This window comes from Seriola lalandi, unplaced genomic scaffold (assembly GCF_002814215.2).
Source record: "Seriola lalandi dorsalis isolate HSWRI2012SDOR001 ecotype SW California unplaced genomic scaffold, Sedor1 jcf7180002054965, whole genome shotgun sequence".
NCBI lineage: Eukaryota > Metazoa > Chordata > Actinopteri > Carangiformes > Carangidae > Seriola > Seriola lalandi.
The window spans coordinates 544,180-555,830 of NW_019525516.1; the positions used below are offsets into that span (position 1 = coordinate 544,180).

Below are 11,651 nucleotides of genomic sequence, written 5' to 3' on the forward strand. Positions count from 1 at the left end.
GGGGCAGCAGGGGGGGGCAGGGGGTAACTGTGCTAAAGAAACAACAGCGGGCTTCAGCACATCACAGTCACCGCTTTGTTCTGGTCATGGATGGAAACGTTTCTTCATGTTTTAATCGGCACAGTGAGGTTTTAATTGGATGTTGAATTTACTGTTTATTTATTATTATTTGCTTCACCCATCACAAACCATCCAGGTACATACTATACTTCACCGGGTCATTTCTCCATCCATTTATTATTATCATCATTATTATTATTATTATTATTATTATTATTATTATTAGCCTATTATTTCTCCTGTCATACTTGTTTGTCATTTCAGATTTATTTCATACTAGGCTTCTTTAAACTCAGATTCAATGGACACTACAGTGTAAATGTAACATAATATGATAAAGTGCATATTTTCTAATAGGAATAATAAATCTGAAGGTGGGTTTACAGGTAATGGAGTTTCAAAGAAGTTAACAGCAAACTGAAAAACACCTTTCTCATTTCTCTCAGTTTCTATTTGAACTAGACCAACCGAACATTTACACTTATATCTGCTAATTACCCTTAATATTGAAAGGTGATTATATACTGTATGTGTCATTCACAATATTTATTTGAAAAGAAGAAATCAGATGTTCTGATCCCAACCCTGAGGACAGTTGCAACATATTGAATGTGCATTAAATTTCACTAACTAACTTTCAGTATTATGACGATATGATTTGTTTTACAATAATGTAGTAGTATTATTTATTTATACAATAATATCATACTAGTATTTGTTTATTTAGTAATATTTAATCTATAAAATAAGTTTTTGAGTTTTGTTTTGCATAGAACATAGTCCTTCCATGAAGTTAGAAAAAGCACAATTTATCTATTTTATTGCTCATGATGAAAACAACAGGCAAAATATATTATAGACCATAAGATGCAAAATAATAGTTTTCTCTTACATGTAAAAATGGCCAATTTTAGTTGCATCTTGTTTACACATATGTTGCCTATTTTGATCTAAAAAAAAGTTGAAAAATACTGTTGTGTGTTTTGTTTGGCTGCTACAACATGTTGCAACCGTCCCGCCCTGTTAGTCATGGACAAACAACATGTAGACACACTGACCTTGACACATGGTGAACACGTCTCTGACAACTCAACAAAACAGTGATTCAAACTAAGGTTTTTTATTTTTTCCTTATAATTATTTGACATTATTTTAAATGTGTTTTTGATTTTTTTTTGTTCACTTGTTACCTTGCCTGTGTTATGTTTTATATAATTGTATAAATATTCAGTTTTGTTGTATATTGAAGTTAAAAAAGCTTAATTAATGACATGGGGAGACACTTAACTTCAGCAGGTCTGCACTTACTGTGGTAAATATGATGCTTGTAGTTTAATTTGATTTTCACATATTTTCTTTTCTTTTTTAATAGAAACTCTACAAACTGACATTTACTGCTCTGATATGTATATTTGCTTTATATTGTACAGGTTCAGTGTTGTTGTTGTCCTGCATCATGTTGCTGTTTTCCATTTTTCAATGTTCTTCAGTCACTGGAGACAAATTCCTCCATTTAAAAATCGTTTCCGGACCTTTAAAGCTGCTTCTTGTTTCTGTGACATTTCACAATGACCTAGAGTTTCAGATAGTTTTTTTTCTGCACAAATCGCATAAGAGAAGACAAATGTCTCATTATGGAGGGATGACAACAGTTTAAATGCTCACTGGCATCCAGGCATGGGTAGAAATATGCAGCTTAAATGCTCTAACTTCAGCCTGGTCTCCAGTTCATCCCACAGCTCCTCGCTGCTGGAGTCAGACCTGACAGCCGTCTCCTGTCAGTAAATTATTAAATCTGATTGTAGACAATATTCAAAATATCCAACTGCTGCTGATCAGAAGCACCTACGACTCTTCTCGTTCTCTTCACACAGAATCAGAAATCACAATGTGTCGGATGTAAATTCCTTCCTGTGCCGACACAAAGCTGACGTTATGTGTGCAGCTTGTTTTTCCTTTTTCTCCAGATGTGCGAGCTCGGCTGTGCAGAAACACCTGAGCTGTCGAGAACCTGTCGCTCTCGATAGGATAGAGAGAGATTCACATTTGAAGGGATGGATAAACACATAGTCTCACTAGGATCCTGCTTAACACGATATTCACCACAGGATTTTAATTGTAAAGATTTGTTCATTTAATCCGGTTTATCTTTCAAGTCCCGAGACGACTTTAGAGATTCCCCACTTCACATCACTGGAGCCAAAGTAAATGACATCTGATTTTTTATCTTTTTTTTTATTTTACAACCCACTGGCATTTCTGTAATACAGAAAAGATAATCTGGGAGAAAAACATTGAAATGTACACGGAGCCAGACACTTTACATACAGTGGCATTAGAAGAATGGAGTGGTTTAAGCCGTCGTTTGATTCACTTGTTGGTGCATTTTGTTTGCAGGGACTGGGTGAGTGAAGGTTCATGAGGACAAACCCCCCCCAGCTTGTTTCAGCTTGATCTCCCATGTTGAGGTTTTGGAGTGAATTTCAGTTCATTATATCCATCGAGGACCAAAAACCATCTGACACAATAATCTGGATTTAGCAGCCACATTACTTAAAATCAAGTACGTGGTAATTTACAGCGTAACATCAGTTTTCCTCCACCATTACAAACTACAAATCTTTTGTTTTTTTTCTTCAGTACAATTTTATTTGTGTTGGGGCAAGGGTAACACAAAGAGCGACATGTTACCCCTAGAAAAAAAAGGGCACTGGAAATACAGGATGAAGGACATAAATCCAAGATCAACCTGTGCGTGACAAAAGAAACCTTTATGAAAAACTCATACAGGATCTGAACCTTTTGCAAGAAAGACATAAATAAATAAACAATTGGGAAAAACCTTAGGATGCGTTTGACCTTGTAAAGAGTGTAGTATTGATTGGGAGGGGAGGTTAAGGATGTATCAGGGAAGAAGAGGTTGAGTTACTGCATTTTTACACAGTATTAAAAGCATACAGGTTCCTTTGTCTATTAGGAAATGTCTGCAATGTAACACTGACAATATGTACAGTGATGGATGAAAACACACTGTAATACAGGACATGTTCCCGCTGTTGTACCGTAATCTATCTGTGATGTTCAGTACATCCCACAATGCTCCGTTATCTGAATCTAGATTTATGTTGAATCCATTTTCTTTCAAACTGCCTCATGCTGTCATGCGATCTCCTAACATGTCCCAGAAAACATTTCAACAAGCCGTAGAGAACGCTGTCATTAGGTGCTGCTTTTAAAAAGTGGGGGATTTAGATGAAGAACAGCTAGCTGCTGTGCCGTGTGGACACTGCAGTTTCTCCTCGTGTCCAGTAAGGAGCATTCAGGCTAAACCGGAAGTGTCTGAGTGGATGAAACGAATGTGTGCGCACGAGTTTTGCTCTGGATCCATATGATCTCTGCAACTACAGCTTCACTAGACAACAAAATGGAACCCAACCAATAGCAATGTTTACCTGCCCCGACGTGGACTTTAGAAATAACACGGGGGGAACAGGTTAAATGACAGCGGCTGACAAAAAAGCGCCATGCAGAGTGCAACACAATCCTAAAGCAACAAGGTGACAAGACTGCCGTCCTCCGGCTTCAGTGTGCAGCGGCTTCACACGCCGTACTGATCTGTTTGAACAGCTGCAAAAACACTGGCAGCACATCAGCTGGCAGCGTCACCGACTGGGTCAGAGCGTATAGTGTGTCAAAGTGTGTGTGTGTGTGTGTGTGTTTGTGTGTCTCCGCTTTGTTTTCACAAACAGACTTTTGATTTGGAACCAGTTATCACTATTTGACTTTGAAACGCAGCAGCTTACGATTCCTTCAAGTACACGTTGTTCTGACAAATGAAGCTGACACGTTCCATCATCGACATCAGCTGTGGCACTGAGTCTGAAGTAATTCACTAACATTCAACTCTTCGAGGTATACCGACACATTACTTCAGTCCAAACTGGGTGCTAATGCAGGTGATGGAGCAGTCGTCAACATTCTTTAACCCCCCCCCTCGTTCTTCCCCACAATCCTCCCTGTTTTCCCCCCTGAAAATCCTCCTCCTTCTCCTCCTCCTTCTCCTCCTCCTCTTCCTCAGTGCTGCAGCTGCTTCATCCTGTTGAGGGCGGAGCCTGCCTGGAACCATTCGATCTGTGTCTCGTTGAAGCTGTGGTTGAGCTCCATGGTCTCCGTGCTGCCGTCGCCGTGCTTCACGACGGCGGACAGAGGCTGGAGAGGATGAGAGGAGGAGCAGACGATTTCATTACAAACGCTTTTCATTAACAGCTGCACAAAAGTCAGGAGTAAAACAAAGTGTAAGCAGCCCAGTTTTCCAGCTGCTATGCGCCCTTACCTTTCCTGGAGCGAAGGTTTCGAGTCCCTTGATGGAGATCTTGTCATCAGGACGGATCTTGTCGTAGTCTGATGGGTTGGTGAAGGTCAGTGGGAGTAGACCCTGCTTCTTCAGGTTAGTTTCTAAGGACAGGAGGGAGATATATTTGTTGATTGGGAGACTGAATGGCATTACAAAAAAATCTCATTACATAAATGTTCCCCAAATACCGTGAATTCTGGCGAAGCTCTTGACAATGATGGCTCTTCCTCCCAGATGCCTGGGCTCCAGCGCTGCATGCTCCCTGCTGGAGCCCTCACCGTAGTTGTCATCCCCGACCACAACCCACGACACACCGTTGGCCTGTTCACAACACATGGGTCAGTGACTGTTATGCCTCAAACAGAAATTAGTGCAATTCAAGAAAGATTACAATGAATAATGAAAAGAACAAAATCAAGAGCAAAAGTAAAGAGGTAAAATGATTATTTTTAAGAGTGTGAACAAACTGCAGTGGAGGACAAAACTAAAGTTTAATGGAGGCCAACTCCAAGTCTGTGAATCCAAATTTAGAACCATGACAAAGCTCTAGGACAAACTACCTGAGGAAACTAGAGGCATGACGCCAAAGAAAATCGGCTTTAGCCCAATAATCCGGCACCGGAGCCTTTCCTCTCCGTGATCCTCACCTTGTAGTGACGGGCAACATCAGGGACTCCTCCATACTCTCCTGTCAGGTAGTTTTTGATCTTGTTGACGGCATCGTTCTCGCTGTTGACCGCACCGATCAGCATGTTGTTGGAGATGTTGTCCAGGTGACCGCGGAACTTCAGCCACGGTCCGGCGGCGCTGATGTGGTCTGTGGTGCATTTGCCCTTCACCTGCAAAGATGTCGCAAAGAAGAGTGATCCTCTCTCCAGCAGCAGCAGCAGCAGCGAAAAACGTTTAGGTAAAGACTAAAACAGGCCGGGCATCATTTCAAAGACCTGACCTTAATGAGAACCCGCAAGTCCTCCAGATCTTTTCCGCTCCATTTGTCGAAGGGCTCCAGCAGCTGTAGCCGGTTGCTCTGAGGGCTGACGTCCACTTTAAGGCTGGTGCCGTCAGCGGGTGGGTGCTGGTAGGTGTCCTGGCCTGGGTCAAAGTCCCTGGCGGGGAGTTCATCTCCATTGGGGGGGTCAAGCTTGAACTTCTCACCATTAGGGGCTGTCAGGTAGTCTGTCTCCGGGTTGAAGTTTAATGTGCCCGCGATGGCGAGGGCAGTGACAATCTGAGGAAAAAGAGGCGATGGAGGGTGTTTAGCTGGTGTACACTTATGCCATCACAACTAACTAGTGTTGCACATCTAGTCGTGTGGATTATTTTACCTCAGGGGAGGTGACAAAGGCGTGTGTTGCAGGGTTGGCATCATTCCTGGCAGTGAAGTTTCTGTTGAAGGACGTGACGATTGTGTTCTTCTCTCCCTTTTTCACATCACGCCTGAACAAAAACGCACAACATATATTAACAGCCATGTCTAACTTCTATATTGTATGACTCTGTACTACATGGTGGGTACACCGCCAAAGTTCTGGCTTTACCTACCTGTCCCATTGTCCGATGCAGGGCCCACATGCATTTGCCAGGACCACACCTCCAACATCTCCAAGGACCTTTGACTACAGGAAGACAAAAACACATGTCAGCCTCCATCACTTTACCCAGGGTTAAATCATTACTGTGAGCGGGGTGCAACTCCTCGCTTTCTGTGCGTGCTGCCACTCACGTATCCATCTCTCTCGATGGTGGCACGGATCTGCTCTGAGCCGGGGGTGACTGTGAACTCAGCTTTGCACTTCAGGCCTTTATCCAAAGCCTGCTTGGCCACAGAAGCAGCGCGGCCCATGTCCTCGTAGCTGGAGTTGGTGCAGCTGCCGATCAGGCCTAAGAAGTGGGAAAGGAATAAAAAAAGAGAACTGAAATAGTAAAACAGGAAGTATCCAAAATAAAATCCTGGTAATTTTGATCTGTGTTCTGTAATTAAGCGATGTAAAATGCAGGAGTGTGAATAAAGCTGTACAGCATATCCACCACCGGGTCAGTTCTTACCAACTTTAACCTCCAGTGGCCAGCCGTTCTTCTCAGCAACAGCTCCTACGTCAGCCACTGGGTGAGCGAGGTCAGGGGTGAATGGTCCGTTGATGTGGGGCTTCAGCTGCAGACCGAAACAGCAGAACGGCCAAGGAACACAGTTATTAACTTTGTCATATGGACTGTGACCTAAACCTCTTGCACTTACACTCTGCAGCTATGTAGAAGTATTTAACAGGACATCGTCAAAGTCTAGTAGATGTCTGGACTACGTCATATTTACATTCTGCCGTCTCATGTCACCCCCTCAACACACTTCCTATCGTTCTCCATTTTGAACTATCAAATGACTGACAGAGATGCCAAAAGAAGTGCCAAAAATGCCAGTGCCAAAACAAAGGACAGACCTCGTCCAGATTGAGCTCGATGACCTGATCGTACTCGCAGCCTTTGTCTGGTACCAACAAGTCTGAGTATTGATCGGCCAGGGCAGAGATCTCTGAGAAGAAACAAGAGACAGGAACAGTGTTGAGACACAGCAGCATGACAACAACCCTATATTTATTTATTCATTTATTTTAATGACTGTGATTCCCTTCATATTTATGTTTTATTATCAAGTTTTTGTTAAATTTTGTTGAGACCGTAGTCAGAGGCCATATTCAAAGCCAAGATAACACCAACTATCACAACTTTTAGGGTATAGTGTCAGCATTTTATGATTAAGTTAATCATCACTGTACAAAATGATTAAATATGGACATGTAAAATGTAAAGCCTGAACATACGTCCACGTCCAGTCTTCTCCAGGTAGGTCCTCATGCGGTGGTTGTAAGGGAAAACTGAGGTTGTGGCTCCAATTTCTGCTCCCATGTTGCAAATGGTGGCCATTCCTGCACACAAAAAGAGAGACACATGAATGAGGTCTGTCAGGCTGACACAAAACAGTTAAAAAGTTTTCCCCAGTGGAATAATACACAAGAGACAAACAAGCTACGAAGCAAAATGAGAAAGAGACATTGAAGTGTAATTAAGTCTAACGGAAAAAAGCTTTTTTCGCCAACCTGTGCAGGAAATGGAGTCGACTCCTGGTCCATGGTATTCTACAATGGCTCCAGTGCCTCCCTTCACTGTCAGGATGCCGGCCACCTTCAAGATGACATCCTTAGGTGAGGTCCATCCAGAGAGGCTGCCTGTCAGCTTCACTCCAATCACCTTAGAGGGAGAGATCCAGTAAATTGCGGTTAAGACGTTCAGAAATGGAACTAAAGAAATCCACTGTATAAACAAAGAGATGGAAAAGATGCCGACAGCTGTAAAATACTATCTTCTGCTGACCTTGGGACACTTCAGCTCCCATGGAATTCCTGCCATGACATCTACAGCATCAGCTCCTCCGACTCCAATGCAGATGGCACCAAGCCCGCCACCATTTGGCGTGTGGGAATCTGTGCCAATAAGCATCACTCCCGGGTAGGCGTAGTTCTCTAGGATGATCTGTTTAGATTTAAAAAGTCTGACTGTTAGCATAATTATAGCAGTGTAATTACAAGTGTATTCTAAAAGTGTATTTACAGTCAGACCAAAGCTGCAGTTAGACTTTAAGCAATAACACCTGATGGATGATTCCAGAGCCCGGTTTCCAGAAGCCAACTCCATATTTTGCCCCAGCACTGGCCAGGAAGTTGTAAACCTCGTGGTTGACTTCCTAGGATGAGAACGATGACAGCTCATTTTAACGTGCGCTGTGTAGCATTTTAACAAAAATGAATCATTTAAACCTACAAACAAGACCCCTCACCTTTGCCCTGGCCAGATCCTTTATCCCTCCGATCTGGGCCTCGATCAGGTGATCACAGTGGATGGTGGAGGGCACGGCCACTCTCGGCAGGCCGCTGCTGATGAACTGGAGCATCGCCATCTGGGCCGTGGCGTCCTGCATGGCCACGCGGTCAGGACGCAGCCGCAGGTAAGTGCGACCGCGGTCGATGTCCTGATTGTGGGGGTCATCGAGGTGGCCGTATACGATCTTCTCTGACAGCGTGAGCGGTCGATTGAGCCTGGAACATGAAAACAAAATATTATTGACAGAAGGATGCTGTTATGTCAGAGGACGTTTCAGTGGGGAAAAGGTTCAGTGGGGCGAAGAGCATGAGAACATAGGTAAACATAACCAATACAAAGTGGAGTATAAGCAGTTATTAGGTTAAGCATATAAAACATACAGTTTTTTTATATATTCAAAATAAATATCAATACTTCAGAAGTGAGAAGATTACGGTGTTAAATATGCAATTTGATCCAAAGTAAATATCAAGGGGTTTCCTACTCTGGTTTAAATGAGCTATTTCTAAGTTTTGCTATTGATACATAGCCAACATCAGCAATAAGCGACGATAGCATCACGCTGCAATGGTTTAGTATTTGGTAATGGCTAGCGGGTTAGCATGCGAACTTCAGTTGAAGAAAAGAACTGACAAAAATAGAAAAAAACAAGAGGCTTGCTTTCCGCTGCTGGAGACAGCTCTTAGTGAGTAAAGTAAAGAAGTTTGATGCTAACTGTGGCTACGCAGCAATAGCAAAACTTACAATTTGCCCCTTTAAGCAAAATCCATTTCCTTTTGCAAATCAAAGTTTTTCTTTTTCATCCTACAGTAGTACAGTGAAATCTCTGTTTCACCTCTTCATTATGTCATTTTATGACCACCAGTTTATGCCAGTCTAAACTTCAGGAGTAATTACAGGGCTGAAGCCACTGATCTGCACACCAGCAACATTTACATTTACTGTGAGGGACAACACAGCACTAAGTCTCCCTTACATGCACACACCCTTTGAACAACAAATGACTTGACAGTAATTTAAGCACAGTGAGGCAGAAACACTAGAGAAAGGGCTACACCTATGGTGAAAAAACTGTGGCAAAGGACAAACAAACATCGAGTTCAAACAGTCCCACAGATAAAGAAATGCGGGAAGGAACAATGATACGAGTCTGCGTCATTCTGCACAAATGTCCACTTTTAGATCAGTAGTAGGAGAACACTAACCTTTTTCGCACAATGTCAATGTTGGACTGGAGTTTCTCGTAGTTGACGAAAGAAGTGGGCTCAAACCGGCTCATAGACACTTGTGCCTTGGCTCTGTAAGCTGCTGATACATGCAGGCGCCGTACGCCATGGCCCAGCGCCAGCTGGAGACAACAACAAGAAACACATACAAGCATGAGCATAATCACATATTTTGCCTATGAACAGACTGTATTCAGGCAAACAGACTATCCCTCATTCAAAAAGACTTTGGTAAATTTTTGTTTTGATGTTGTATTCTTTTGACACTGAAACAACTGCGTGAATATTGTCTAACATCATACTGATACAGGAAAATGACTAATGAGAAGTAAACTTGTGAATGCAATGGTGGTTTGCAGTCTACTCTCTGGTGTCTCACTTCAAATCTTACCAAGTGAACCCTAACCCTAACCCTAAGAAACATCCCATCCCACCCCCATAAGGTTGACCATAAACGCATTCTCTAAGGAAACGCTGGCTCCAATCCCCAAAATAACAAACGGCAATCTGTAAATGATCATACATGTTGGAGAAGCTAAATTTGTGCCATGTTGTGCTTGCAGCTGATGAAGTAACAAGACAAAAAGGGGCAGACACTTTGAGCTGTTGGCTTGTGTCCAGGAGCTTGCCACATCAACTTCCTGGACCTGTTCAGGTGCCCTTGAGCAGGACACTTCACCCACAGACTCACTCCAGTGAAGCTGAGGAGTAACTACCATGAGAAGACTGAGCATTTACAAGCAGCTCTGTTTTCAAAAATTATGTTCCAATGCGTGATTGTAAAGGAAGGTAATACCAGGAAAGAGCAAGAGTGTTCAGGAGACAGTCTCCAGATAAAAGAAGACGACACATAAGAGAAGCAGCTGAAGGTCGCCTATGACCAGATAATCTGTGGTAAAGAACTGACAGTAAGCAGCTGAGCCTGCAGTCATTAATCTGCTGACTTTTGCTGTCAAGGAGCTAAAAGCAGAGTGTCGCTGTCAGTCAATTCAGGAGCCAAATCAAAAGTTACTACATCAATTAGAAAACTAATTACAGTTTCAGGCATCAATCATAAAGCCAATGAAGGCCGATGAGTCTGAGCACTACATTGGTGTTTATTATTCACTATCCATTGTTGTAAACCAAATATATCAGCTCTGATACACAGCAATAACACTACAGACCATTTCCTGACTCAACACAACATTTAATAAAGACAGCTGAATGTTACTTTAATATATGATCCGTTGTAAGTAAAATCTGACAGCTCACTGCAGTCACAGGACATATGGCACACAACCCGTTATATCTAATAGACTGAATGAATTAGTTTCTCTTGTACCAGTCCTGCAAATTAATGATTAAGACTGAGTTTGCTGTTTTAATTGTTATAATTTTCCTGATATTTTCTCTGACCGTTACACGTTGCTCGCCTATGTGCCTTCTGGGAGCTCTAACCTTGTGGTTAACCTTGCTAGCGAAGACCAAACTCCATTTCAAAAACTAGCCTAGCCGTGTTCATTTAAGAGCTGAGGGTGTCGATAATGACTCCTTGTTAACGGAGAGATCAGCCGTGATTTTTTAAAGCCGGTTGACAAACTAGTTGTTGCCCACTGGATGCGCTCAATGCAGCCGGGACACGATGACCTGGCCAGACAGCCGGTGACTGTTTCACAGCCTTTTTATCTGCAGTAACAACTCTCAGTCCTCTAGTTAGGTTAGAATCACATTACATTACATTTATATAATCTAAGATAGCAGGTGACATCCTCACTAGGTTATAAATATGGTCAAATTTCCTCTTACCTGAAGCCTGGCGACAGTCAGACAGTAGGTTGCCATTTTGTTCACTGACAAAGATGTGCCGATCGGTGGTGACGTCACACAATTGTAAGCCGCGGCTTCGCAGGTCCTTTAAGGAAATAATATATTTAACATCTTAAATCGTATTCGAATTTTTTACAAAACGTATTTCAAACTTAGATTTCTACAGAAGTTTTAGTTTGTTTATAAATTTGATATAATATAAATTAGAGAAGTACATGAACAAGAAATAATTTTAATATTTGTTTGATTTCTATATAGCTGAAAGGACAAGAATGATTTTTATTTTATTTTCTACTTCTTATTTTTTAAAGTTAAAATTAATAACGATT

The 11,651-nt window shown here is 42.2% G+C and overlaps 1 protein-coding gene across 1 annotated transcript; it reads right to left on the minus strand.

The window, feature by feature from the left end:
- Positions 1 to 4,122: 4,122 nt before the first annotated feature.
- Positions 4,123 to 11,369, minus strand: aco2 (aconitase 2, mitochondrial). Its single transcript, XM_023395533.2, has 17 exons — positions 11,302 to 11,369; positions 9,493 to 9,635; positions 8,244 to 8,502; positions 8,058 to 8,150; positions 7,781 to 7,939; positions 7,507 to 7,657; positions 7,231 to 7,335; positions 6,850 to 6,941; positions 6,461 to 6,566; positions 6,138 to 6,295; positions 5,957 to 6,030; positions 5,740 to 5,851; positions 5,364 to 5,642; positions 5,062 to 5,253; positions 4,603 to 4,735; positions 4,394 to 4,515; positions 4,123 to 4,269 (listed from the first exon to the last, which is right to left on the minus strand). Exons 1-17 carry the CDS (start codon positions 11,335 to 11,337, stop codon positions 4,135 to 4,137), a joined length of 2,349 nt encoding a protein of 782 aa, XP_023251301.1. The 5' UTR covers positions 11,338 to 11,369; the 3' UTR covers positions 4,123 to 4,134.
- Between the last annotated feature and the right edge of the window lie 282 nt (positions 11,370 to 11,651).

What these genes read in the sequence shown, in the direction of transcription:
- aco2 (XM_023395533.2), bottom strand. Translation starts at nt 11,337, where the DNA reads ATGGCAACCTACTGTCTGACTGTCGCCAGGCTTCAG. An exon ending in GGAGAAGACTGGACGTGGAC is followed by an intron (nt 6,942 to 7,230) that starts GTATGTTCAGGC and finishes GTTTCTTCTCAG; the next exon opens with AGATCTCTGCCCTGGCCGAT. An exon ending in TCGAGCTCAATCTGGACGAG is followed by an intron (nt 6,567 to 6,849) that starts GTCTGTCCTTTG and finishes TTCGGTCTGCAG; the next exon opens with CTGAAGCCCCACATCAACGG.